At 38.8% G+C, this 27,334-nt stretch overlaps 1 protein-coding gene and 1 long non-coding RNA gene across 2 annotated transcripts in view; one reads left to right on the top strand and one right to left on the bottom strand.

The window, feature by feature from the left end:
* The window catches only part of LOC140527287 (uncharacterized), a 61,172-nt gene extending 40,598 nt beyond the window's left edge, over positions 1-20,574 (bottom strand). The window contains exon 1 of the long non-coding RNA XR_011974748.1: positions 20,491-20,574. This is a non-coding gene — a long non-coding RNA (uncharacterized lncRNA). The remainder of the gene's footprint in view (positions 1-20,490) is intronic.
* PALMD (palmdelphin) overlaps positions 20,174-27,334 on the top strand; it is a 69,006-nt gene continuing 61,845 nt past the window's right edge. The window contains exon 1 of the mRNA XM_072644095.1: positions 20,174-20,591. Within this exon, the coding sequence (XP_072500196.1) occupies positions 20,547-20,591 (45 nt within the window). The 5' untranslated portion in view covers positions 20,174-20,546. The remainder of the gene's footprint in view (positions 20,592-27,334) is intronic.

The raw sequence follows: 27,334 nt of genomic DNA on the forward strand, positions 1-27,334 counted from the left end.
CAACTATTATGGAAGTCATTTGCAAAACTACACAGATTTGGCCTATATTGAATTGCTTGCCTTCCAAAGGGAAGGGGTGGGGAGGGAGGGAGGTAAAGAAGTTGGAACTCAAAGTGTTAGGAACAACTGTCGAGTAATGTTCTTGACACTAGGAAATAAGAAATACAGGTATAAAGGGGTATAGAAAGTTATCTGGCCCTACAGGACAAAAGAGAAGATGGAGACAAGGGCAGAGAGGTATGATAGAAGAGAGAGCAGATTGGTCATAGGGGCAATTAGAATGCTTGGTGTTTGGGGAGGGGAGAGGATAAAAGGGGAGAAAATTTGTAACCCAAAATTTTGTTAAAATGAATGTCAAATAAATAAATAAATAAATGAAAAAAAAGAAAAGAAAACCCAAAAAAATAGGGGTTCTTAACCTGGGGTCCAAGGACTCTCAAGTAGTTAGTGGATAGATTTTTCAAGGAGTCCATAAACTTGGACTGAAAAAAATAGAAAATCATATGTATTTTATATCATGCATTCAAAAGTGATACATAGACTTCACCAGAGCCAAAGGAGTCCATCTCACGCATACACACACACACACACACACACACACACACACACACACACACACACACACACACAAAAGGTTGAAACCTACATTAGAAGGATGAGTATTCAAACTCTCCATGAACTCACCAACGACGAAGAAATTCCTTCTTTATCCCTAAGGAAAGATCATCTTCTCTCACAAGAATGAAGCCTACTTGTTGGCTATCTGGTAAAGTTTCTTTGATCATGTTTGTATTCCTTTCAAAATAGAAGAGATATCTTAACTGAAGTCCCATCCTAAATGTTATAAGTATACTGGATGGAAGTGGTCTAGTAAATGTTGTTCAGTTGTGACTCTTTGTGACCCCACTGGGGTTGACAAAGATACTGAAGTGGTTTGCCATTTCTTTCTCTAGCACATTTTACAGATGAGGAAACTGAGACAAACAGGGTTAAGTGACTTCCCAGGGTCACACAGCTAATAAGTATTTAAGATGAGATTTGAATTCATATCTTCCTGACTCCAAGCCCAGTGCTCTATCCACTGGGGCTCCTAGTTGTCGAGTATAAATGTACCCAGAATTATTTGGTTATATTTTACCTAAATGTAACTATCAGGAGCAGAAATGACTTAACACAGCATGGTTTAGTAAATGTAGGACCTGGTTTAAAAGATACAATAGCTGGAGGCAAAAAAACCTCAGTTCATCCCACTACTGACAATCCATGTCAGTTATTATTACGTGAGGTAAGGTATATTTTGATGGGCTTCACTGCCCTCAAGAACAAAGAGTTCATCTTTGGATCATCTCAGGATCTCAGTGGATGAGAGCTCTAAGGAAATGGAACTGAATGGAAGGTGAAATATAGGATTAACCAGGCATGCAGCTTCAATCATAGCCCTGAATGGCAGGTCTTGATGTGTCGTCACTACCCAGATTAAAAGGGACTTCCAGAGAACAACAGTGATAGGAAGAACTTAGGAGCTATGGAGATCTTGTTGTGTAGATCAATAACTTTTTTTCATTTTACTGTTCTAATTCTCTGCCAGAGTTAATGATGGGAATTCAGGTGCAGAGGGAGACCCAGAATAAGGGATAAGCCATTTAACATGTCATAGAGTTCTCATCTGGCCAGTATTTCTATCTCAACATTAGAATGGACCTGGGGTGCTAAAAGTTTCTTCTAAAAACACTAAAATTTGAAAATAGAAGTTACATATTCTCTTTGGGCAGTGGAGGTAGATGGCAGAGCAGAAAGTTGAGGAGTAACAAGAAGGTTTTCTCTGTTTCCCAGGAGGTAGGAGGGGACAAACCCAGCTGGAGAAAGAAGATGGTCATCCTGCTGGAGTTCAGAGATTGCAGAGACTAAACATGGATCCGCTAACATTTAGGATCTCTCTGTAGGAGCAAAATATTCACCCTGGTAGAAAAGTCAGTTGTCTGTCCAGAGATCACATCTATTAAATAAGTTGGAACATTTTGTTCCATTTAGTATAATATGACATAGATAAAGTTAACAGAGCCAGCCAATGTAGTGTGCTGAAAAGAATACCAGTTTGGGAGTCAGAAGATCTGGGTGTGAATTCTGGATCTACCACTTGGCTCAGGCAAATCTCAATTTTTGGAGGCCTAGGTTGCTTCAGATACAAATTGGAAAATTCAGATGTAATAGTCCATAAGGCATCTTATAGCTTTAAAATTCTATGACTGTTTTTAATAAGTTTTTATGAATAGATTCTGTTTTTAAATAATAACAATAGTAGTGAACATTTATATAGCACTTACCATATATGTTCTAGGCACTGTGCTAAATGTTTTATAATTATTTCTCATTTGATCCTCACAACAACCCTGAGAGGTAGTTGCTCTTATTATCCTCATTTTATAGGTGAAAAAACTGAGGCGAACTGAGATTAAGTGACCCACCCAAGGTCACACAGCTAGTAAATGTCTGAGACTGGATTTGAACTCAAGTCATATGGGGTAAGATTATGTCCACTATGCAGCCTGGTTGTCTCCATATCATCCATTATTTCTCCCTGTATTCCATCCTTTCCTCTCTCCAAGAGTCATTTCTCATAATAAATAATTTCTGAAAGAAAAAGAGGAGAAAGAAGAAAGACTTTGATTCTCAAAGATCCACTTAACTGGCTCTACAAAATCTTTATGGTTATAATTCACACATGCATCAATGGAATCCTTGTAGAGGGTCTGAGAAAGGAACAAGCAGACTTTTTCAAATTATTTCCAATATAAGATCACATTTTTACAGTCACTCAATTGACTGAGAGGTTCAAGACTTCAAGATTCCACTGGGCTTATAATTTGTTGATTATAAAAAGTATTTGATTTGGTAGAGCAAAATAATACTTTAAGAGCCCTTCCTCCTTTAAAGATGATTCTGACAAAACATTTCCTATGCACATTTCATATAAGATCATACAAGTCTTCTTCAAAGAAGGCAGATAGTTTTGTTTGAAAATCCTTTATGAATATCAAGCAAAACAGCGAGGCATTTGGTCGTCAGAGGTATTTGCCAATCTCATGGAAGATGTCTAGCAAATAGTGAGTCAATAAACATTTATTAAGTACCTACTATGTACCAGGCACTGTACACTAGGGATATAAATCACTAGGGATATAAATAAAGCTAAAAAGACAATCTCTGCTCTCAAGGAACTTACAGTTTAATGGGGGATAATGATTTCATTGGTATAGGACATTTCCTGTGAAGAAACCGCCCATATTAATTTGGGGGTGTTTGGGCACAACAAAGGAGGACCTACTAGCTAACTACACACAGTCCAATACCTCCCACCTCCCCTCCCCCAAAAAAAGTATTCACACTGATTGGTGGAAATTGAACTGGCTACCTTAAGCAGCACCATGAAACTCCATACCTGATTCATGAAGACACATTTCCAGCACAAACAAGAAATTCAGAGAAGAGAGAGAGCATCTGGCCCTCACCCCCAAAGGGACCCACTTTTATTCCATTCATATCCATTAAGCTGCTTCTAAGAGGTATGCCATTAAAGGAGGAATAAGAATGCAGCTTGATAAAAACCAAATGTCAGATGGGCAAAGATTGGTGAGCTAATAGCAGAGAAAAAAAATTAGCAGTTGATTTTAATCTAACTTGTCCTTTGTTCCCCAATAACTGAATAAATGGACTTATTGGATTCAGTGACTTCCAGCAAAGGGCTTCTTAGCACTAAAATTCAAAACTGTTAGAATAACAATACCTCTCCCCATGGAGGATATCTCTGTGAGAAAAAGGAGCACGACTTCTGACAGTTTTCTCTTAGGGAGCAATTTACATTTGATATACTAACAAATTTCCTTTAAGAATATACCTTTATATTTCAAGAGTATAATTAATATCTATGTAGAGGAGTATTTTTGGAGCTGAGGGGGGCGGGGGAAGAGTGGGTGGAGGGACAGCTGGTGCTGGTGTGATGTGGCAGGTATCTTTCTTTGTTGCTATGTGGACTGTACTCTCCGGGCACTCAGATCTCACAGGAAATGGGGGCTTTACTAAACACCACATCTAACTGTGCTTTTTGAGACCTGTTTGTGACTACTGTATTTCTTGGAACGCAGTGTTCTAAATTCTCACCCCACCCACATCCCTACTTGACTGCATAAAACAATTCTTTAAGTCTTTGTCCTGGGCATGCATTAGGCAATCAAACTCCTACAGCCAGGGGAAAAGCTGTGGCCAAAAAAAAGTTGCATGGAAGAAACAAAAGAGGTGAAGCCCCAAGAATGCCACTTGTGTGACTGGCCAAATGACGGCACAGCAGAAACATTTTTCACAGGACGTCAACATCTAACAAACCTCCTAATTGAAAAATGTCCATTTTGAGGAGCATAAATGTCCATCTGTGCTTTTCCATTGAGACAAGTTCTTATAAGGCTCTCCAAAAGCATTTAGTTTTAAATTTACAGAGCCATTAAATATTTTGGAGGGCAACTATTTTGGTTAGTATCTCAAAAAAAAAAAAAAACCAAACCTATTTCCAGAAAGCTTTATAATTGTCTGAGCTCAATCTGTCAGTAAATGAAATCTTAGTTACATCAGTCTTATTAGGGAAATGGAGTTAGGGGCAGACAGAATGACAGCTGGCTCATTTCTTACTTCCCCATGAATATCCAGTTTAAAATAGTATTAGCATAAATGGCACTGGCCCTGCCTTTCAGAGTGCTGGTTCTATCTAACTGTGGGCCTAATTGGATAAACATATAGAATATTTCCATAACAACATAGTATTATATGAAGCGTTACAAGATTTCCAGAAGTATTATGGTGGAAAAAGTGCAGGAAAGGGAATAAGACAAATTTGACTATATTTCCAGCTCCATTACTTTATGTGTTAGAGACCCTGAGTAAGCTGTTCAATCTCCTTATGTCTCTGTTTTCCTATCTGGAACATAATATCTACCTGCCTATCCCATTCTATGCCTTTTTGACAGGTACGTCTCCCCTATATGTAAATCAGTAAGTAAAATATGTATTAAAGTGAATTTTGCACAATGTGAAAATATTGTAACAAAAATATTATACCTGAAAGATTTATTATGCTTCCCTAAATCTATCCTAATACCTGGTGTGGAGTTGACCCTGGTTCACTAAGGTTATGTCACTGGAACAAAAACTCTGACAGGTCTCAGCAAGCCAAAAAGTCTAAGAGCATGGCTCACGTGAAGAAACAAGCCAGGAGGTCCATATTTCAGGTCATGTCTGTAAAATTTACAGAAGTTGGTGTGCTCACAAAATTTAAGAAGAGAATAAAGGGTACAAGAGGTGATTGGCTCAGAGCTGAAAGTAACTGAGGGTACAGCCAGCAGACACACTTGAGAGGGTAGAATGAAAGATACAAGAGTGCTGACCACCCTTTAGTCAATTACACCAACTCTAGAAATGATGAATAAGTAGCACAGGTCCTGTGCAGTACAGGTGATGAGCCAATGTAGGAAGCAGACAGAGGACAAGATCAGCGATTGTACCCAATAATGGAGGAATAAGTGAGGAAAAGAAGCCCAAGAAAAATCAGTGAAACAGGTTCTAAGTCCCCTCAACTGATTTGACATTAACCCTTTGGGAGTCCCTAAATAGAAAAGCATTAGAGATGCTTGCCGGCTCAAAGTGTGAGTGACCAGGTCTGAGTCTAGACACATAAACTGTGCACTTGGAACTTCCGGATTTGGGATATGCCTTATATTGGCTCCCACCCAGCATGGGGTACCCTCATCATTGAAGGGGCTGTGCTCTATGAGCAAAGAAGAATTGAAGTAGCTCAAAAGAAATGTGAGATGTTCAATTTAGAGAATCCATTCCAAATGTTTACATGGACTATTTATACTGATCTGTGGTAGTGCATCCCACGCTCATATTGGTCTGATCACAGTCAGACGTATTATAACTTGACTCTAACGTAGTGATGTCATTTTGGTCCTCTTTGAGAACAAAGAAAAGCCCTCACCATCATATTGCTTCCAGTGTAGACAGACACCACCACCAGTCACTTTTGTCCCAAGGAAACTGTTAGGATACCCATGAAAAATTCCAAATCTCTGACCCTCAGACGTTCACAAGGTCCTCTTCTGGTCAAGTGGGTAGGGGAGGAGACTGTGGCACTTCTCCTGTCCCTCCCCCACCCCAGATTCCTTCTGAGGGACTTGGATGAAAATGCTCTCTCACTTTCTATTCCTTTTCAGAGGAGGCAGGTACATGAGTATGGAACATTGAGTATGTATTCAGATCTTTTTGGATGTACTCATCAGTTTTGCTTATTTTTTCCCCTTTTTTCTCATTTGATCTTAAGAATTCTTATTTTATAGATGGCGCTCTGGGAGAGGTGAGAGGGAGGAATACAGAGGAACAACATTTAGATAATGTAACAACACAAGACACCAATAAATTTTTTAAAAAGAAAGAAAAAAATCTAATGGAGAGATGAGGCACCTGAAGGATAATTGGAGCAAAAAGTTTGCTTATTTTCCAGATCACATTAAATCACAGATTTTGAGCTGGAAGGGACCTTCCAGGTCATCTGTCCTAGATAAAAGTCTAAAAGGAGTCAAGATGCTAAAACAGAAGCAGCCAGTGGTGCACATGTCTATAGTTAAAATGGTAGCACTATTTCAATCTTTCTCTGGAATTATTTTGATTGAATAATGCAATATCACAACTACCAATCTTCACAGGCTAAGTCTACCAGTTGTTACGGAAAAAGAGGAACTACCAGTACTGTATAGAGATCAAAGACTTAGAAGCAGAAAGGACTTGAGAGGGCATCTAATCCAATCTATCCAATTTTACTGACGACAAACTAGGCCCAGAAAGAAGTGATTTGTTCAAAGTCAGACAAATAGAAATTGTCAAAGCCAGAATCTGAACTCAGGGATTCTGACTCCAAATTTAGCTGGTACTAAGTACTAAGTTGGTACTATTCTGAAAGTTATTTTAAATACCACACAATCTTTGTCTCATATTCTTTGATTTTTAAATCCCATGGACTAAAGATGGCTAAGGGGAGAGGGGTTAGCCTTCAGAAGTAGACAGACAAGCCAGAATGAGAGAATCACTAATGTTCTATTTGATTCAATTAAATAAATTTTGACAAATATTGAAGCCATGGGAAGTTTAGAAGTAAAGGTCCTAGGACCTGTCCCCAGAGTTTACAGTCACACAGATAAAGTGAGCGTAATAGATATTTTTAAAAAGAGCACTAAAGGCAGTCTAGTAACCTCCATGGCTCCATATTACCTGAGGATGGATTATTAAGTTATATCTCTGTTTGGCACATAAAACTCTTTACAACATATCCCTTCCTTATCGTTTAGTTTTCTTAATATTACTCAGAGCCAGACCTACTTACTTTTCTCCACACATGATATATGATGTCCCATGCACTGGCTGTCCTTCCTGCATGGCATAATCTCCTTCCTCACTTCTGCCTCTTGGAATCCTTGGCTTTCAAGATTCAACTCAAGCTGCCATCTTCAAGGGGAGATGGCAACTTCCCTGTCTCCACCATCCCCACCTCCAGCCCCAGTTACTAATGCTTCATGCTCTAAAATTACCTTGCATAGTATCTAGGTGGCATAGTAGATAGAACATTAGACCTGAGATTAGGAAGATCTGAGTTCAAATCTGGTCTCAAACACTTACCATCCGTGTGACCCTGAGCAAGTCAGTTAACCCTGTTTGCCTCAATTTCCTCATCTGTAAAATGAACTGGAGAAGCAAATGGTAAACCACTCTAATACTTTTACCAAGAAGACCCCAAATGAGGTTATGAAGAGTCTGATACAACTGAACAACAAATAGTGTCTTTATCTTATATCTATTTATGCACACATTATTGCCTTCGATGGAATATAAACCCCTAGAAGACAGGAACTGATTCACTTTTGTCTCAGTACTTCCAGTGCTAAGCACTTGAAAAACAAACAGTAAATTCTTGCTGACTGATTTCAAAGGCCATCTCTGAAGGGTACAACAAAATAGGAAGGAGGTAGAGAGAGACTGGGATGGCAGTTTCTTAGAACCTTTAGTTCTAAGATGGTACTAGACTGGAGAAGACTTCAAGGAGGGAAAAGACTCTGGTGTCCCCCGGAACTGCCCTAGAAACTACCCCAGGCTGATCTGAAACCCTTTCCTCTATACTTCTGAGGGATGGACTAGCCTTTGAGACCCCTGTACACTGCCCTAAAAAAGTCAGCTTTGGTCTGTTAGAAACCACAGACCCAGGCTGGTTTCAAAGGCAGGTATTTATTGAGTGGCAGGGAATGTACAGGGCTTGTACCCTCCCAGAAAGGATTCTGGTGTCACTAATCATGTTTATACCCTCACAAGAACTCCCTCTACACAGGCCCAACAAGTGGTCATCCAATCTCTGCTTGAAGATCCGGCTGAAGTCAACCCAGGACCACATTCAGCTTTGGAAGTGCTCTCATTGTAGGGGTTTTCCCCTTCCCTCAAGCCCAAATCTACCTCTATGGCTTTTACCCGTGTTTCTGCTTTGGCTTTCTAGGGCCCAGCAAAACAAGCCTAACTCTTTCCCATGACAGCTTTCTACATGCTTTCAGACAGCTTCCACTCTTTGTGCAAACTTCTATGAACTTTTTTTGGGGGGGGGGGGGTGGGAAAGACAAGTGTCGGAGGTCACATTTGAACTCAGGTCTTCCTGACTCCAGGGCTAGTGCTCTGTCCACAGCTCCATCTAGCTGCCCCTACTTCGAACTTTCTAGAAGCACCTCTGGGGCTAGCGTTTCTCTTCCTTTTCTCCCAAACACAAACCAGAGCAGTAACTCCCCTTCCCCAACCTAGTACTGGTGAAACTGGCAGCAATGGAAGTCCCAGGTTTGTACAACCCTTGTTGGTTGTTGTTCATCCTTCTTAACATCATGGGTGTTATCTCAACTTGCACATGACTTGGATTTAAGTGAAACAGTTATACACAGTCATCAATCAGCCTTACTCTCTGAGCTTTCTGAGTCATATCAGTCCAGGGACAGGACAAAGTTCAAGGCGACTGGCGATGGCCCAAGATACAAGAGATGACCTTGGTGTCTTCAATGCCTGACCAAGCTCTAAGTGTTCTACAGCACCTGCTTCATCCCTGTGCAAATGTCAATGTGTAAATGCCATGTTAATAACGTAAATGGGTATCTATGTATTTGCCCTCCAGGTCTGGTCCTCTACTACCAGCCTCACAGGTACACAACCACAACCCTTTCAAAAATTTTTCAGAGAACAAATTACAGTCTTAGCTTTGCTGAGCATATAGTCTTCAAGATGTCTTTCCTATTCTTACCTCCTTGAACAGACTTCCCAGAAACTGGAGGGAGGGGAAGTCAATCAGAACCAACCACCTGAGAAACCAGCATCAGGAGTCGAAGAGTCAGCAATCCAGTCAACTCCAAGATGGCAAGAACACAACAAGGAAAGTAAATACATCTGTTCTTCTGGTTCAGCTCAAATATCCCCTTCTATAGTCGACCTGTTCTGAGGCTCCCTGCCTGCTGGGCTAGTGCCTTCCTCTATCCCCTCCAAATTACTGTATTTATTTTGGAGACATTTTGTATTCATCTATAGATTTATAAGTTGTCTCTTCCATAAAATGTAAATTTGTGGGCAAAGGAGTCTCACTTTTTTCTTTATATCCCTAGAACATTAGGCTGTGCCTTGACAGCTAAAAAATACTTCTTTATTGATTGAATATTTGATATTTTCTCAGATGGATTTCGTAATTGTGACACAACAGAGAAACTCATGGGGCAGTGTGGAATAGAGTTAGAGAGTAGGACTTGGAGTGAGGAAAACCTGCATTCAGGTCCTGCCTTTAACACATACTTTCTGTGTGATCGTTGACAAATTACTAAGGCAATTAGCTGACATAATGGATAGGGCACTGACTTGAAGTCAGGAAGACCAGAGTTTGAATCCTGCATAAGAGACTACTAGCTCTGTGACCCTGTGTGACCTCTTTGGGACCTTCACTTCCTCATCTGTAAAATGGACTCAAAAATTTCAGTGGTTCCCTGAGGGCAGGAACTCTAAGTCAGAACTTCAATTAATTGAATCTCTTTTTAAGTTTTGATAAGTGAAGGTTTCCCCTGCTGTGCTCACTGGAAACTTTTGTACAGGACCTTTTTGTTTGTGGGCAGCTAGGTCTCAGCACTTGGTCACATTGAAGAGGTTCTGTCTTTTATCTCTTGCATCCCAATGGCCAGCTATCCAGCCCATGGCTGGAATTTCACCATTTTGTTCACGGGTAATTCTTATTTGTCTCTATCTTAGAAGACAAAATTTGAGGAAGAGCCAGATGATAATTGTGGATTAGAAATGTCTCTTTTTAGAAGCAAGAAAGATTTGCTTTTCCTGGGTGAGGTAGAAGAGACCTTTGACCATGTACAATATCTAACTAAGTCATATGTATTGATGAACCAGTTCAATGGAATGTCCATCCAAGTACATATTGCAAAAGTAGTTTTCCTCCATCTGTTTTCCTTGCACTGTCACCCACAAAAGAGATATGACTAGGAGATAGAGTTTGCTAACTCCCTAAGAGCTAAAGAGAACTTGGCGTTTCCCTAGTGAGTGACTCTGATTATTGGTAGGATAAATAACCACTGAAGCTAGTGTGATTCTGACTGTGCCTGGTCCTTATTACTGAACAGGAAGAAGGATATTCCTCAGAGAACCCAGTCACCTCTACCCTACAAAGATACATCAGAGTAAGACCTCAATTGAGTTTTATTTGGAATACAGTGAATTTTATTTATTTATTGGAGCAGATGTTAGTAGGGTGGGAAGCTTTATTTATGAATAAATAATGCATGCTAAATTTCATTACCAATAGACACTTCCAACAAATACTGAGCAAGGTGCAGCCTCTTAATCTAGCAGATCCACCTTCTATAGATATAAAAATATATAGATAGCCAATTCTGAAAGTGAGCATAGCTAAGTTTGAAGGGGGAAGGAAAAGGCTCATCATCAAAAAGATGGTCACCAAGTGATGAACTTTTTGGCTACAACAATTCACAAAGACCACCTACCTACTTAGTCATGAAAAGTTGCAGTCTGTGTCATTAGACCAACTAAACATCTTACTGAAATCATAATTGAAATACTAATGTGCTATTTAAATGCCACTAAAAAATATCAGCTAGAAATCCAACCACAACATGAAGAATTACACACTACATTATAGCATCAATAGAAATTACATTCAATATCCCCAAAAATAATTTTAAGGGTTCATCTGATCCAGTTAGTAGGCAATTTTGACCACTCTAACATTATACCTACATACACTGATTAGGAGATGCCATCCCATCACAGTCAGGGAGAAGGTCATTTGATTTGTTCAAACTGATCCAGCAATCAGAGGAGGTGCTTAGTCCTGAATTCAGAATCCCTGAGCTTCCATTAGCAATAATTGTCACTCTCTGACATCACCTTACAGTTAACATTTTCCATTCCAAACTGTCCATTTGTGTTAACCAATCTATTTCTGATCCCTTTTCTTAAGGGTTCAGAGAGCATTCATCTTTCATGATCCATAAGTTCTACTGTCTTAGAAGAAAATTCTAGGTATAAATCTCAGTATCCAGGAAAACTAGAGAGTAAGAAGAATGGACTCTTAATGACTACTTATAACCACTCCAATAACATTTAAGACCACAACATAGCCTTCCCCAAATATACAGACAGAAACTAGGATTGAAGACTTCAGAGGAAGAAGAATGAAAGGAAATGGAAAAAATTTCCAGACTGTTCCTCCAAGCAGATTGGGTCCCACCCAATATTTCTTTGTGTAAGTCTGGGTGATGTGGGAAAGGGGGGTTGGGTTGAGAGGGAAGCAGAGAGGAAACTGCCAAATGCTCAAACCTTATGCCGTGAAAATCAGTTGGTCTTAAGAATAACTAGTATTTGTAGGAAAGAAAAAAAAACTCTTTTGAAGATATGGTCCAAGTTTTTCAAATTCAAAAAGCAGCTGAGTACACAAAGTACACTATTTTGATAACTTAAACAGCCAGAGCAGTCCACAGTATTTGCTACACAGAATAAAGTGGATACCTTTCAAAATTCTTCTGATTCCAGGCAAAATTCGTGATTAAAATGCTTTAACACTTCATTGGACTTACTGGGCAAAAGCGAAAGTATAAAGTGACTATTTTACAATGGGGAAGGATTTTGAAAACTGTACAAGCCTCAGAACAATACTGGGGGAAGGGTGGGTTCATTCCACTGCTAACAATGAGGGGAAAATAAGGACAAAACTAGTGTGATTCAAAACAAGCACCTTCCTGAGCCAGTCCAGCCCAGCCCATCCTCTTCTGATTGCCTTAGATCTGGCTATAGAGAAGTTATCAAAATGGAAAGCCAGGAAAATGTGATAAGTTCATTGATTTAAGAAATCTGCTATGCTGAAGGGCTCCTGAAAGGTTCAATACTGTGAAGAAAGCTTGGCCTGCCCACTCTCCAACAACATTCATCTCTGCCCCCATTTTAGCACAAGAGTAATCCTTTAATGATGGTACTCATATAAATGTTCATTCATTTCCTACAACAGCAGACCCTAAATTATCTTAACTATGTAGATCTAAGAAGGAAATGAATGAAAGGGACCCACACCCAGGAAGCATTCCACCTGATAAAAGCTTTGGGTTTGTTTTCTTTTCCTTTGCATTTGGACCTGTGATTTCGTTGGTTTAGAGAACTGCCAGTGAAACTCCCTATGTAGAGGAGCACCTCTTCTACAACAAGGTCTTAGAGAGGTGGCTGAGACATTGAGAGGTTAGGTGATTTGCCATGAGTCACAGAGCCAGTTGATGGGTCAGAGACTTGGACCCAGGGATTTCTGATTCTAGCTCCATGCTGTAGCACCTTTTATGTTCTGTTAAGAAGTCAGTGAGATTGCCTTGACTAGGCTATGTCTGTCATTTATTAGGCTGTGTGACCCTGGGCAAGTGGTTTAAACACTCAGCACCACCACACAATTCTCTCAAGACCAAGTTACAAACCAACTGACAATCTGCATTAGTAAAAGGAGATTTCACATCAGGAGTTCTCTACTCTAGAAAAAAAAATCATAACTACCCTAGGATTACTGAGGTGATATTTGCACTATAGCAGGTACTACAAGTTGAAAAATGAGAAATTCATATAATTCTGACTTTGTGTATGTGATGTGTAATCAATAAGTCAATCAATAAACATCTATTAATACCTAATATGTACCAGGCATTGTGCTAAGTGCTGGAGTTCTCTAGTAGGGGAGAAAACATGCAAGCATGTACAAATAAGCTATATGTAGGATAAATAGAAACTAATCAAAAGACTAGAATTAAAAGGAGTTGGGAAAGGTTTCCTGTAAAAATAAGTATAAGCTGGGACTTACAAGAAGCCAGGGAAATCAGTAGGTAGAGTTGCATGATTGATTTGAGATTTTCCCCTGCTAAACCGCAAAGTATTTGAAATGACCAGTTGCTTGGGCAACTTACAGACACAACCTGAGAATGTTTAGACTTTCAAAAAAAAAAAAAAAGCAACTCCATAGAGTGGACAGCCTACACTGGAAAAAGGTAGAGAAAATAAATAAAAGTCCTTTAACTACATTATCTCATTTGATCCTCACAGGAGTCTTAGGAAGTAGGTACTATACATGTTAAATTCAAGAGACGTTAAGGAACTTGCCCTGGTTCACACAGATAGTAAACGTCAGAGGTGACCCTCGACCCTAAGACATGCCTGACTCCAAACTCAGTGCTTTTATTATACCACATTACAATACTTCTTGGTATTGGTAGACCTGTAGACTGCCTTTTCATTGTTGTTCAGAGATCTTAGAACATTCTTAGAGGAAATGCAATTTTGAACAAGGTCCCAAAGAAAGTGATTATAGACTACTTACAACTTTATATTCAAACTATATTTGTGTTTGTTTTAAGCTTTTGGTTTTTTGTTTTTGTTTTTCAGTTCAAATATGTGATTTCATCTGTGCTAGGCTTCCCATTAAGAAAACTCCTTCAACCAAAACTGAGAATTAACTACTCCACAGTCACACAGTCAGGATGTATCAGAGACAGGACTGGACCTCAGATTGTTCTGACTCCAAGGCCAGCCCAATACCCAACACACCACATTTGCTGCCTGTCTTAAACCATCATAATCATAAAATATTACTTACTAACCATGTACAATGATTTGACTGGGCCCTTTAAATACATTTAGGCAAATGGATCACTAGAATATAGAATCATAGATACAGAGCTGGAAGGGACCCTGGAATCTGGAATCTATCTTCATTTTACAGATGAGGAAACTGAGTCCCAGGGAAACTAATGACTTAGCCAATATCAGAGGTGGAAATTGAACCCATATCCTCTGACCCTAGAACCAGTGCTTTTCAGATCAGAAAAAGCTGCAGGCTACAATCTGAACATGACAAATTAGTATTTCAACATGTCAAGGGTCCATAATTTATGGTCAGCGTCAGGGATTCTTCCACCAGGATAAACTGTGATCCCCTCAACAACCTGTTCTACTTTGGTTCAACCTGATGATGAGCTGTCCAGACTTAGATGGGCTGCTCCTCAGAAGACAAATCCATAGGCTGACAATAGGCCTATACTGGTAGCCTTCTCAGCCTGGTTGAGCGTGTCAGAGCTTGCACTTAACTGGCCTGGCCTCAGAGAACCCAGTCACCTTTACCCTAGCTCCATGCCCATGTCGAGTTTTATTTGGAGCACAGTGAATTTTATTTATTTATTGGAGCAGACAGTAGGGTGGGAAGCTTTATTTATGAATAAATAATGCATGCTAAATTTCATTACCAATAGACACTTCCAACAAATACTGAGCATGGTGCAGCCTCTTAATCTGCATTTTCTCTCTTAAACTCCAGAACTCACGAAGTTGTGTTCTTTTATTCCCTCTGCCTCAATTTTTTAGATATTTACCATCTACCACCTGTTTGTGATCTTTACTTCCCTAAATCTCAGTTTTCCATATGAGCCCAAATACCTATAATAACTTGTATTATCTACCTTGCACCTTGTTGAGAAGAGAGTACTTTGTATATCGTTTTAAATGTGTGTTGTAATTTAGGATGATACACAAAGTACTCTCTTTACAATAAGGTGCAAGGTAGATAATGCAAGTCTTAGTTAAAGTCTGAACAGTTCTTCAACATTAGAGACACAAAATGATGGATTTTTTTGGTCACAGCCACACTCAAAGACTGTTTACTGAATCCATGGAAGGGCTTCCTTTAGACATTGGTGGAGGAAATATCCACACCAACAAGATTGCACATCCTTGAAGTATTTGAGGGAAAAATCAACAGAGTACTTCTGATGAGTATGTTGAGGTACTACTAGGAAAATTGCAGACACTGCAACACTGACAAATTTCTAGTCTATGGAATTCTATTAACTCAAGGATAAGTCTCATTGCTTTCCATATTAGATTCTAGTCCATAAATGCAAGTGAAGACAATATAAATATATATATATATATACTTCCTTCTACCAAAAAACCTTTTAAATCATGAAAATTTGTGAAATGTGATGACTATAATGATGTAAATGTGGAGAACAAAAATAAATAAATAAATGAAATGGAACATTATGTAATTGTGGCCAAATCTGACCCCAGAAAAGAGTTGAAAAAATATACCCCCCTTCTCTCTTTGTAAAAGTAGGAGGTCAAAGGTATGGATTAATACATATGCTGACTTGTTTGTTTGTAGAAATGCTTTTTTTCTTTTTAATCTTTGTTATAAAGAATGGCTCACTGGGTAGGAGATGAGGGATCATTTGAAAATGAAGCTGATTTTTTTTTTAAAAAAAAGGTTAACAAAAGTGATTTGTGGAAAAAACAGTGTGTGTGAAAGTCACTGGAATGGAAATTACAAGAACTGAATTCTACTCCATTATTGACTAATAAGTAGCTCTTTAATTTGAGGAAATTGTTTATCTATGGGCCTCAGTTTCCTCACCTCACTCATGACAAGGTTAGAATAAGTTATCTTCAAAATAATTTCCAGTTTTAAAATTCTGTGAAACTTTTGTAGTAGAAAATTATAATATTAGGATAAAGGTAAAAACTATTGTTTATAGTCATAAGCCATTATCAATATGTTCTATACGATATGCTACCATGAATGGAACAGATTTAAAGGTGATTTACATTTTACATATTCAAAGAGGGGGGTCCTATAAAGTTTAATTACAAGTATGCTAATAAAGCAAAATAACAAAAAAGTAAAATAACAATTCACAAATTTTATGTTATTCTTATGGAAAGGATACAAAGGTATAGTCTACATGACAGTATAATTAGGTGAAACTCATCAAGAGATTGGACTCAAAGAGTAGTTATTAATGATTTAACGCCAATTTGGAAGGAAGTCTCTAGCGAAATGCCACAGAGATCTCTACCTAATCCTATTCTGTTTCACCTTTTTATCACCATTTTGGAAAAAAAAATTAAATTAGTAGTAGCTACCATTTATATAGCCCTTTAAGTTTTCAAAGATTTTAAATATATTAGCTCATTTGACAGACAGAGGCATATTACTGATTAAATCTGAAGATGATACAAAGTTGGAGAAAATTTCTAGCACAGAGACACAGGATCCAAAAAGATCTCAATAGATTTGTACATTGAGCTAAACAGAATAAAAATCAATTTAATAAGGATAAATGAAAAGTCTTACCTTCAATTTTAAGATATCAGCTTCCTAAATACAAAATTGGGGAGACCTGTCTAAAAAATAGTTTATATGAAAACAGCCTGAGAGGCTAGTGGGTTGTGCCTAAGTGATTAACAAATAGCTTTCTGGAGGAAAAGAATGCATACACAACACCGTTTTAAGCTTAATCTACACAATTATCATTTTCTCCATCACTTTTTTTAAATCTAGACAATCAACCCAGCAATAAAGCAAGCCCTAATTTGGAGCTTTTGCTGATATCTGAGGCATAAATGCTCACACTGAAAATTTAACAATGGGCTCTCACTAGACATTTCTGGCTCCAGTCCACTGTAAGCTCAATTTTTAAAAGCTAATTCAACCTTGGACATTTCAATAAGAAAGTCATAATATCCAGGATAAGGACAGTCCTGGATAATCTGGGTTTAATGCAGTGTAATAGTAGATACATTAATACTTTTGAATGCATTAATAAATGTGGTCTGAACAGAGAAATCAATCCACAAGCATTTATTAAGCGCTTACTAAGACAAAGACAAAAAGAGAAAATTATCTTGCCCTTAAGAATCTTACATTCTCCTGGTAGAGGACACAACATTTAAGCAAATAAGTCCAAGATAATTTTTGAATATGTTAGTAGCTAAGAGACATGAGATGGGTTCTAATGAAGGTAAAACCAAAAAGACAACATAATTAATTAGATATGCAGGTTGATGGAGAGAAAGAGTTGAGGATGAAGGAGGTTTTAACTGGGTAAATGAAAGAAAAAAGGTACCCTCAAAAGAGGAATGCTGGGTTTCAGAGGGAAGAACAAGAGTTCTTTCTTGGACATATCAAGTTGGAAATGTCGATAGGATATCCAGAGGGAGCTGTCTAGCACACAGTTGATAATTCAAAATTAGAGTTTAGAGAAGAGGATAGGGCTAGATATGTAGATTTGGGAGTCATCTGCATAAATAGCAATTGAGCCCCTGGAACCTAATGAGATGATCAGTAAACAGAGTACAGAGAGGAGAGAAGAAGGCTCGAGATATGAAATGAGCTGCCATAGTTCCCTTCACTGGAGGTCAAGATCAAGCAAAAGTTGTATAATCCTTTGTCAAGCATGTTGTAGATAAATTCCTTTTTCAGGGATGGGTTGCATTAGATTACCACTAAAGCTCCTTTCAACTTGGAGATTACAGAAACTAAAGGATTAAGAAAAATGTTCCCCCAAATCCACATAACCACAGAATCTCAGAGCTGAAAGAGACCTTCCATCTCTGGACCATATAACATCGGCAGCTATGTAGTCTAGTTCATACCTAAGCAAGATTCCCTTCTACAACAAAGGGTCATCCAACTTCAAACCTGGAGGGAAAGGAAACCTACTAGCTAACTCCAGATAAATAAAGTCAGGAAGACCTGAGTTGAAAAACATCTTCAGACACTTAACAGTTGCATGACCCTGGGCAAGTCACATAACCATTGTGATAACAATAGCACCTGCCTCCCAGGGTTGTTGTGAGGATCAAATGAGAATATTTGTAAAATGCCTGGCACAATGCCTGACATATAGTAGGCACTTAATAAGTCTTTATTTCCTTTCTTTCTTACTTAACATTATTATTCCCCCTATTCATGCTAGCTTGTCTCTTCCATGTTCTTGTTCCCTCACACATGGCTCTACATTAGCCATTGTTCCAATTCTTCTGCACCCATCCATTCTCCACCCTTTATATATCAACCCCCTCCTCTGCCTATGTTACAAGACTCCAGGTAGTTCGTAAGAGAAGAAACCAGATTTGAAAAGGAACTTTTTTCCCTAGGAAGAAGTCCAGCCCAGTCATTGGGCATCTGCCCATCCGTTCCTGGCAGTAATTATTTAAATCTGAGTCAGACGTTGTCAGTAGCAAACCTCTAATATTTTATTTGAGCCAAGATATAGAGATGAAGTTCAACATTTTTGCAAGAATTTAAAAAAAGGAAAGATGCATCTCGATAGTAATCAAATTAAAGCTAACACTGATCAGCCTACCCCAGAATTCCTTCCTTATGATTTCTGAGCCCAAATAGCCTAATTCCTGCTTGTCTATTCAGAAACATTTCACCTCCATCCAAGGCAAAGGGAAGCAAATAATCTGAAAGAAACAAATAATGTTAGCAAAGTGAGTGGCACATAGGAAGCCCTTAATAAACGCTTTTTGATTTGACTTGAATGACAAGGATTATTGTCCTTTTCACCTTGTAAATTGAACTTAGGTATCATTGAACCAAACATATAATGATGAGGTAGATAATTAGAGTTTACTTCACCTAGAAGTAATTAAGGAGGTGGTAAGAAATGAAAACAGATGTAAGACTACTTGAAAGTTCTCAGGCTCTACTTTAACCCAAGAGTTTCAGCACACTTATTTTATTTTTTTTTTCCTTGGAGAGAAAGGGTAAGCATCTATATAAAACTTCTGATGGAGTCAGTTGCAAACTTTCTCATCCCTCTTCTGGAGGCTTAGCCTTTCATCATGCATGACTGGAGAGGTCAAAATGGAAAGCAGTCCTAGAACTAAGAGTGCCCTTTTTGAGGTATTTTCAGGATAGACCTACACTCTATAAAATCCAAGAAATAGTAGGTGTTGGTCCTGGAGGTTCAACTCACACTGAATATTGATGAGACGCCAATTACAGAATAGTGTCCCATTAACGCCTCTGACTTTTCTGTAACTTAGACCAAAGTTTATACTGAGCATCTAAAAACAAAACAGAGCAAACAACAAAACTACTTCAAAGTGACTGTACTACTAGAATTTTCATATCAACTTCAATAGAATAAGCAACACAGGATGAGCTTATTCAAATCCCATCTCTGATGGTAACAGACTATGTGACCCTGGGCAAGTCACTTAACTTCCTCCCCAGTTTCCTCCTCTGAAAATTAAGTGAATGGTGGGAGTGGGGGGGTGGGGTCTCTCCCAGCTCTAAATCTCTGTTCACAGAGGCAGTATGGAGCAGTGATTGGGTTCAGATCCCTCCTCAGACCAGCTTCCTGGCTGTGCTACGCTGAGCCACTCATATGCTATTATTAGCATTCTCATGAGGTTTGAGAGTCTGAGAGAGATTAGGTGCCTTGCCGAGGATCACACAGCTAGCAAGTGTCTGAAAGGATTAGAACCCAGTTCTTGACTCTGGCATCAGCACTCTATCCACTAGGCCACCTACTTCATTCAGTGCCAAGACTGGGGAGAAAGGACAGGCTTCTACTAACTGCATGAACACGGGGAAACCACCCACTGGGGTCTGTATTAGAGAAAACGCTGAAACAAGCTTGTGTGTGCCATTTCAGAGGGGGAAAAAAATCAGCATTTGGGTATGGAATAGTTAATAAGAAAAGTGCCTCTCTCACTGTGCACATTACAACAAAGGGCTGGCAGTTCCCTGAAGGAAAAGGGCTTGTGTTCTGCCGTTCAAACTTGTCAGTCAGCTCGTGCCAGCGGCCCCGTGCGTCTGCCGCCCCAGCACACCCTCATTCCATGTGTCTGTCTGGCCTGCTCTGTTCATCTGTTCAGAGACGCTCCTGACAACTCAGGATTTTTCCTCTTTTTCTCTTGCTGTGGAATTAAGAGGAGAACCACCACAGTTTTTTCGCTGTCACCCTCCCCCGGGTCCCCCCCGCCGGCTGCCACCGCCACCACACCCCATCAGAGGAGGAGGAGAAAGAAAAAGAGGGGGCTTCTTACTTTATGGTAGCTTTACATTCATTCCCTTTACGGTTTCCCCAACCTCGATCTCTAGAATGGAAGAGACTGAGCTGGTGAAGGAGAGACTCCAGGCCATCACAGTAAGTGCTCACAATTATAACTCATTACGGTGCTTGCTTAGAGAAAAAGAGAACAGTCACGGCTTGCTCTAAGTGCGGAGCTGGTGGAAGTAAATGATCAGAACTGTCAGATGTAACTGACAGGGGCTCTGTCCCGCTCTGGTAACTTCAGCGACTCTGGCTTCAGGACCTACAGGCGCAGGGAAAATGGTTTTTTTTCTCATCCTGACATTGTGCGTTTAAGTAAATATTTTTAAGGCACGTTGCTTAGCTATCATTTTTCTCCTTCCAGGTTAAAAACACACACACTCTCTCTTCTAAACTATGTTTGAAGGACATCAGGTCAAAAAGAAAAAGCTGATCCCTCAATTAGGAAACTTATTTAGATAACTAATAGGGGAATGGGAGCGGGGTGAAGGGAGTTAAAATAATTGTTTTTAATTTTAAATGAAAGAAAAATACACAGGAGACCTGTAACTTTTTCTTCTATGATACAATAGACTTTGGAGAAAACCTCATGGATTTCATACCAATTTTACCACCCTTAAACCTGGCATTAAACAAGAAAAAGGAAAGTTGTTTGTTTTTTTTTTAATGTATCAAGTGTATTCAAACCTATCAGTTTCCAGTAGTGGCTGCAAGCTGAATAAGAATTCTAATAAGGGAATACAGTACATGCAATGGACTTTGGAAATTATTTTCCTTATTACCAGGAAAGAAATTAGTTTGCATTTAAAGTTTGTTCTTAAGGAAGGTTCATCACAGCCTTAAGTGAGACAATTTAACTTAATTTTATTAAATATTACATTTCGTACTAATCTTAGGAAAATTTGGGGGAATGATTTATCATTAGCTACAGTCTACTATTTAATAAGGAGGTGTATGGGGGTGGGGGTTGAGAATTAATACCCAAAATGCTTTAGCATTTCAGTGCACTGAAATTAGCTGTCAAAAAAAGAGCATTTTAAAAAATATTAATGCTAAGCTCCTTCTGGGGTGAAAAAAAATGTTTTCTTTTGCTCTTTGAATTTCCATGTAGATATTCAGATTCTTAAGCTGGTTCCAAATTGGGATTTTCATTAAGTGGTTAAAGTAACCCAAACCACCCATGAAAGTATTCCATGAATTGAAATCAATTGTCTAAACACAGTTAAAGCAACAGGAGTCCACAGACCAAGCTAATGTATTGCAGTTAGACAATACTTCTTTAAGTGGGCAATGGCTATTGTTGCAAACATTGGTCATTTGCCTTTCTTCAGAAATGCTCTCTGGAATTTGAGTTGTTTTGTTTTGCTTTGGTGGAGTTTTGTTATTGTTTTGTCTTGTTCAAAACCAGTGACAGTTTCAGCTGTCCCACTTTAAGGGACTCAGCTTTGCTCCTGTTGTTTTTGGCCCAAGCCTCATGGATTTCAGCTGCTAGCTAAAGGTTATTTTCTTCACCCTTCTTTGGGAAGAGAGGGAAGGAGAAAAGGTAAACCTCCTCTTTTCCCAACGTTCCCCTCTCTTATTTAAGTGAAATAGTTCATCCAATGAAATAGACAGGCATCTCTTTTATTTAACTTTTTTTTTAACTGAAGCATTAACTTTCTCAAACCTGGATTTGCTCCATTGGTTCCCATTGCCTTTTCTCATGGTATAGGACCAGTCTTGAAACTATAGCTTAGAACACAATAATTCAGAAGAGGGGAAAAGAGATTAGAGACTTATAGTAGAATATAAGTTTGAAACTAGAAAAAAGAACCATCCTGCCTGAAAAACAAAAAAGTTAAGCAGGTAACTGAATATACAGATGGTACATTAGTAAATGATTTGGGGAAAAAGTACTAAACATATTTTTAGGATATTATTCTATTAGTTTGACTTTACCCCATCAGAAAGAACTTAACTCCTACCTGAAGTAAGATCTACAGGTATGTCTTCGAAAGATTGTGTTTCTCTTAAGGGTAAGACAATCATAGTGCTCTCCCAACAGCCACCCACCCTACCATTAAGGATGGGGCCCAGTCATACTGGTCACTCTCCACCTTCAGATATATTTCCTTCAATTCCCTCCCTACCCCCAAGGAATGTAGCAGCAGGGATGTATCTATCCATAATGTATCCAGTATCCATATCCCTCCTCATTCCCACCAAAGAAAGATCAACTTTACCCCTACTTCCCTCCTTTTTCTCTCCGAGTAGCCACCTCAGCTATTCCCCTTCCCCATGGGGAAAATAAAATCATGGATTTAGAACTGCAAGAGTCCAATTCCTCTCATTTTCCAGATGAGGAAACTGAGGCCCAGAGAGCTTAAATAATTGACCTAGGGTCAAATAGCAAAAAGTCTTTCAGAATTCAAGTCCAGTGCTGTATCCATTACACCATACTGCCTCTCTAAAGAGAATAAATAGGAGATAGGTATCTCCATTTGACAAATAGACCTCAGTTTCCTCATCAGGAAAATAAGAGAGCTACATTAGATGATGTCTAATGTACTTTCCAGTTCTAAATTTCATGATGCCTTGCTTTGCAGGCAGGGTCCAGTGACATAAGCTACAAGAATCCTTTGAAACTGCAACCCTTACTGTAGCTAAATAGAAAAATAATATGAATTTTTAAGAGTCTAACCCTTCTACTTCCTTCTCTAGAGTCCTTCTTCCTATCCTCTATGATACTTACTGAGTTACAGGGTAATTTGGCCATATGGAATATAGATATAAAATGACTTAAACATCTTAATTTGGCACATACACGCAATCTCTGTCATAGCATACAATACAGTATATATTAGATCATTCTATTAAAACCTGTTCTTCCTGTTACTGGCAAGACATAAACTTGGCTATTGTTTCATTTGGTTAAGAAAATATAAAATATCACTATTTTCATTGCAAAATGTTTTTGGGAAGGACACTAGCCTATGAATAGGTCTAGTTCTAATCACTTGGCTTCCCAAATGAAGCTATCCTTGAATATAGACATTGAACAATGACACTAAATTTGTATAATATAGGCTTCTCTGCATATGATGAGATTGAAATTAGGGGTAAACTAAAGTTACTCCAAGAACCAATGAGAACAAAGCAATGGACAGAATGTGGGTTCTGAAGTCAGAGTAGGCAAAATTGCTTTAAGGCAATGCTAAGCTTTTTTTTTTTTTTTTTTTAAGATAAGACACAGCTTTAAATAATGTCGTATAGCTTAAGAGCAATGGATTTGAATTCAAAACCCAGATTCCAATTCCAGCTCTATCACTTGTTGCCTGTGGACCTTGCACAAGTTAATTAATCCTTTAGAGCCTCATTTTCCATATCAGTGAACATCAGTCCACATTTTCCCCATCAAAATGTGAAGGTTGAACTAAATCTCTAAAGTCCCTGCCAACTTAAAATCTATAAATGCTTAATAATCCATTCTTTAATTAAGCAAACCCATGGAAAAGTTGCTCTAAAAAAGGGAAATTTCTAGGGGATGTGAGAGATCTATTTTGTTGAAATTTACATTAAAAAGGAGGAATTTCACAATATCAATAATTTATAGGTCCTTGCTTCAGCTCTCAAATCCATGGATCAGCTCCAAACTCTTTCTGAATTAACTAGAATACAATTTCCCATTTCAGTGAGCATTTTTAAAACTATCGTTTGTAACAATCAAACATGAAGCAAAGCTCTCAAGGAGGTTTTGTGTTAATACATATCTTTACAAGTGAGAGATTGCATATATTTTACAAACAGGGAGAGATAGAGACGGAGAATGTATCCTTTGGATTTCACCATTGTTCATTGAGAGGCAAAAAGACTAGTGGATAGAGTATACTTCAGCTGGAGTCAGGAAGACCGGGATTTAAATCCTACCTCTGACACCTCGTAACTGTGTGATTCTGGGAAAGCCACTTGGTCTCTGAGATTCAGTTTCCTTATCGGTAAAATATGGATAATGGCTAATAATAATTGTAACAGCTGGCATTTATTATAGTGATTTAAGGTTTGCAAAGCATTTTACAAATATTATGTCATTCTAGCCTCCCAACACTAGGAGATAGTCCCTATTATTACTATCCTCATTTTACAGATGAGAAAACTGAGGTAGACAGAGGTTAAGTGACCTACCCAGAGTTACACAGCTAATAAGCAGACAGTATTCAAACTCAAGCCAAGTCCCACACTCTACCACCTCACTACCTAATAATAATCCCTGTGATACTTACATGGGATAGTATATGTGAAATGCTTTGCAAACATTGAAGTGGTATGTAGCTGCATTATTACTAGGTTTCAAGGGTCCCAGTTTCTCTTAGTCAACCTAGAAAGAGTAAAGTAGAAAGGTTGTGTCCATCAATGACACTTTCTCCTATAATGTTCCTCTCTAAAAGCCATTGTGGTCCAAGATGAAGAACAGTTTTAAAAAACCAGGTGGATTCAAATCTCTCAGAAGCACTAATCTTCCCTTAGGATGAGTGATAATTCATAAGTGCCAACTCTTGACGTATCTCTCCACAATGAACACATTGTTTTATGTCAGTCACCATGGTGACATTAGGAAATACAGTTATTAACACAAATGGAAAGTTCAAAGCCAGGAGACGCCCAAGCTTTAAACTGGCTAGAGATCACAGGCTCAACACCTTTTTGGAGTGAACTCAGGAAGGAGTCAGGAGGCTGGAGTCAACTTGGGGAGACAAGCAGACCCAGATGGCTAAAACAAGGAAAACAGACAACTGATGCTTCTGTTCTCATTCCACAGTACCTTTGAATCCCAAGGATATGTGTGGTCAAAGCTGAAAATAACAGAAGAGTAGAAAGAGTTAGAAGGAAGGATGGGAAGGGAGGATATCAAGACTTTGCTTTCCCCTCACCTTTTGGGTCACATTTCTTAAGTTCAAAGCTAGAAATATTCTTAAAAGGAATATATTGTTAGCTTTAATATATTAAAACAAAATTTAGAATCAAACTATATTCCCAGACTTCTTCCTTTGAATATATCCTTCATATTCCTACCTCATTTAATTCAACAACTCTTGTACCAGGTAAACTCAACATCTTGATGCTGCAGGCAGAATTTCTTAACCTGGGGTCCATAAATACTTTTTCAATATTTTGACAACTGTGTTTCAATATACTTGGTTTCCTTTCTAATCCTATGTGTTTTATTTCATGCATTTAACATCCTGCAAAAAGATCCATAAGCTTCACCAAGTTTCCAAAGGTTTCTATGACACAGAGAAGTTAGAACCCTTTGCTTTAAAGGCATTCAACCAAACTGGGCTCTTTGCTTTTCCTAGAACATACTACTCCTGTTCCCATGCTGGGAATATTTTCTGTCTTCCCTACACTCTTGTAATCCCTAGCTTTCTTCACAGCTCAGTATAAGTTCTACCTACTTCACAGAATTTTTCCAATAGTTCTGCTTGTTAGGTCTTTTTGACTAAATATTCGCATTCATCAAAAGTACTGCCCCCAAGGCAATATGACTACCAAAAGAATTAATGTCAACAAATTAGATCTCTTCTCTCAGCGTGAACAGTTTGTTGCTACTACACAGTTGGCAATGGTGGTGCAGAAAAGGAGTGGGTAGCTTTCAGAAATTTGGTGTACAGCACTGATTTGCCTATCTGGGTCAGAACACTTGCAAACACCAAGACTGGTTTGCTGAAAATGATGGGGAAATCCAGAAGCTGCTAAATGAAAAACAAGAACTCCAAAGGATTTAATAGCAGAATAGTTCATCCACCTCTAAAAAGGCAGCATTTAATCCATTAAAAGTAAAGAACAAGCAAAACTTAAAGAGATGCAGGATTCCTGGCTCACTAAGAAGGCAGATGAAATTCAGTTTTATGCTGATAATAACAATCCAAAGTGTTTTTATGATTCCCTGAAAGCTATTTGTGAACCAAAAACCTATGGTGCATCACAACTACTCAATGCTGATGGAGCCACATTGATTAGTGATAAGGACATGATTCTAGAGAGATGGGTTGACCACTTCCATAGTGTTCTCAACAGACTATTATCAATCAATGCTGAGACCACTGACCGTTCACCTCAGGTTGAAGTCAAACCTTCCTTAGCTAAACTTCCAACTGAAGAAGAGGTTTTGAGGGCCATTAGGCTCCTTTCATGTGGCAAAGCACCTGGTGTTGATTCTACTTCAGCTGAGATTTACAAGGTAGGGAGATCATTGCTCATACAAAAGCTGACTGAAATATTCCAGGTTATATGGCAAGAGGAAGTTAGACCCCCAGGAGTTCAAGGATACCTTCATTGTCCATCTCTATAAAGATAAAGGGAATAGATTGTCCTGCAACAATCACAGGGGGGTCTCTTTCTCTCTTAGTCATTGCTGGCAAGATTCTTGCTAGAGTCCTCCTTAATAGGCTGATCCTTCACCTAGAAGGTGGTCACATACCTGAGAGCCAGTATGGCTTCAGAAAGGGCCGAGGAACAATCAATATGGTGTTTGCTGCCTGACAGTTCCAGGAGAAATGCCAGGAGCAGAACAGAGGTCTGTACACATGTTTGTAGATCTGACCAAGGCTTTTGACACTGTTAGTCATGAGGGCTTATGGAAAATTATGTCAAAATTTGGTTGTCCAGAGAAGTTCATCAGCATTGTACATCAATTTCATGATGGCATGTTTGCCTGGATTCTGCATAGTGGACAATGCTCTCATGCCTTTCCGGTCACCAATGGAGTGAAACAGGACTGTGTGGTTGCTTCCATGCTTTTTAGCATGATGCTTTCAGCCATGTTGTCAAATACTTTCAATGAGGACAAAAACAGCACC

Source organism: Notamacropus eugenii, chromosome 2 (genome assembly GCF_028372415.1).
Source record: "Notamacropus eugenii isolate mMacEug1 chromosome 2, mMacEug1.pri_v2, whole genome shotgun sequence".
Taxonomy (NCBI): domain Eukaryota; kingdom Metazoa; phylum Chordata; class Mammalia; order Diprotodontia; family Macropodidae; genus Notamacropus; species Notamacropus eugenii.